At 48.6% G+C, this 1,414-nt stretch overlaps 1 protein-coding gene across 1 annotated transcript in view; it reads left to right on the top strand.

Moving 5' to 3' along the window:
• PAPSS2 (3'-phosphoadenosine 5'-phosphosulfate synthase 2) overlaps positions 1-1,414 on the top strand; it is a 102,471-nt gene that overhangs the window by 95,590 nt on the left and 5,467 nt on the right. Inside the window, exon 8 of the mRNA XM_045291671.1 lies at positions 1,011-1,146. Coding sequence (XP_045147606.1) covers positions 1,011-1,146 — 136 coding nt within the window. The remainder of the gene's footprint in view (positions 1-1,010; positions 1,147-1,414) is intronic.

Below are 1,414 nucleotides of genomic sequence, written 5' to 3'. Positions count from 1 at the left end.
AAAATGATCTTTTAAAAATGTCCCCTTGGAAGCCCTGTACAGGGTCGTTATGAGTTGGAATAGACTTGGTGGCAATGGGTTTGGTTTGGGTTTTGATTAACAGCTAAGCATCCTTGGGGATGTTGGACTGTTAAGTGGTTGGTCAGTGGTTCAAACCCACTAGCTGCTCTGCAGGAGAAAGATGGGAACTGTTGGCTCCCGTAAAGGTTCACAATATCAGCCACCCTCAGGAGCGGTTGTACTCTGGCCCATAGGGGTGCAAGGAGTTGGGATCAACTCCACGGTAGTGATTTTAGTTGGGTCTTTGGTTGGTGCTGTAAGGAGCCTTGTTGTTGTCCTTTGTTATACATTGGGCTGCTCACTGCAGGGCCCTGGGTTCAAACCCACCAGCTGATCCAGATTGACAGTCTTGGACATCCTTTACACCATAGGTATGAGTTGGAATCGATTTGGTGGTAGTGGGTTTGGGGGTTTAGGGCATTGTGAATGTTCAAGCACTTGGCTGCTCACTGAAAGGCTGGCAATTAGAATGCACTGAAGAGCCCCATGGAAGAAAGACCTGGCAGTCTGCTCCCAGAAATAAGGTAGCTCAGAAAAGCCTCTGTTCTACCCTGTCCCGTGGGGGTAGCTATGAGTTACAATCAACTCAACAGCATCTGATGGTACAATGATAATTCTAAGCAGTGTGGACTCAGCCAATGTATAGGTAAGCATTCGACAAGGCTCCTTTCTTGTTCAACGACTGGCCTGAGCACAGGTCTTCGAGATGAAGCTGTGACAACACAACTAAATCACTTGCCTCATCAACCTCTCTCTGCCCCAGGCTCTCTCAACCTCAGCACCATGCATGGTTTGGCCCCGGTCACTCTTGTGAGGGACTGTCCTGTCCCCTGGCCAGCAGGACTGCCGTCACCAGCAACAGCTCGATGGAGCCAGCAATGAAAAGAAAATATTCAAATGAGACAGAAATCAGTATCACTCATTGCCAACTTTATTAATGCTCCTTCTAGATGGTGATGGAGAGTGGTGATTGGCTGGTTGGTGGAGACCTTCAGGTGCTGGAGAGAATCAGGTGGAATGATGGGCTGGACCAATACCGCCTGACGCCTCTGGAACTGAAACAGAAATGTAAAGAAATGCGTGCTGGTACGTAGACGGGCTCCAGCCAGTTGGTTGACCCTCAAATCAAACTCCAAACTCACTGCCATCGAGTCAATTCTGACTCAGACAACCCTAGAGAATAGACTAGAACTGCCCTTTAGGGTTCCAAGACTAAGCCTCACCTCTCTCTCCAGGAGCCGCTGGTGGTTTTGAATTGCTGACCTCACAGTTAGCAGCCCAATGCGTAACTCACTGCCACCAGGGTCCTAACACGCTGAAATATCTTTTCTGATGAAAGAATTAAGGATACAAG

Source organism: Echinops telfairi, unplaced genomic scaffold (genome assembly GCF_000313985.2).
Source record: "Echinops telfairi isolate 266 unplaced genomic scaffold, ASM31398v2 ScPeMD7_70;HRSCAF=299, whole genome shotgun sequence".
Taxonomy (NCBI): Eukaryota; Metazoa; Chordata; class Mammalia; order Afrosoricida; family Tenrecidae; genus Echinops; species Echinops telfairi.
This window is presented reverse-complemented; position numbering and strand designations above follow the sequence as displayed.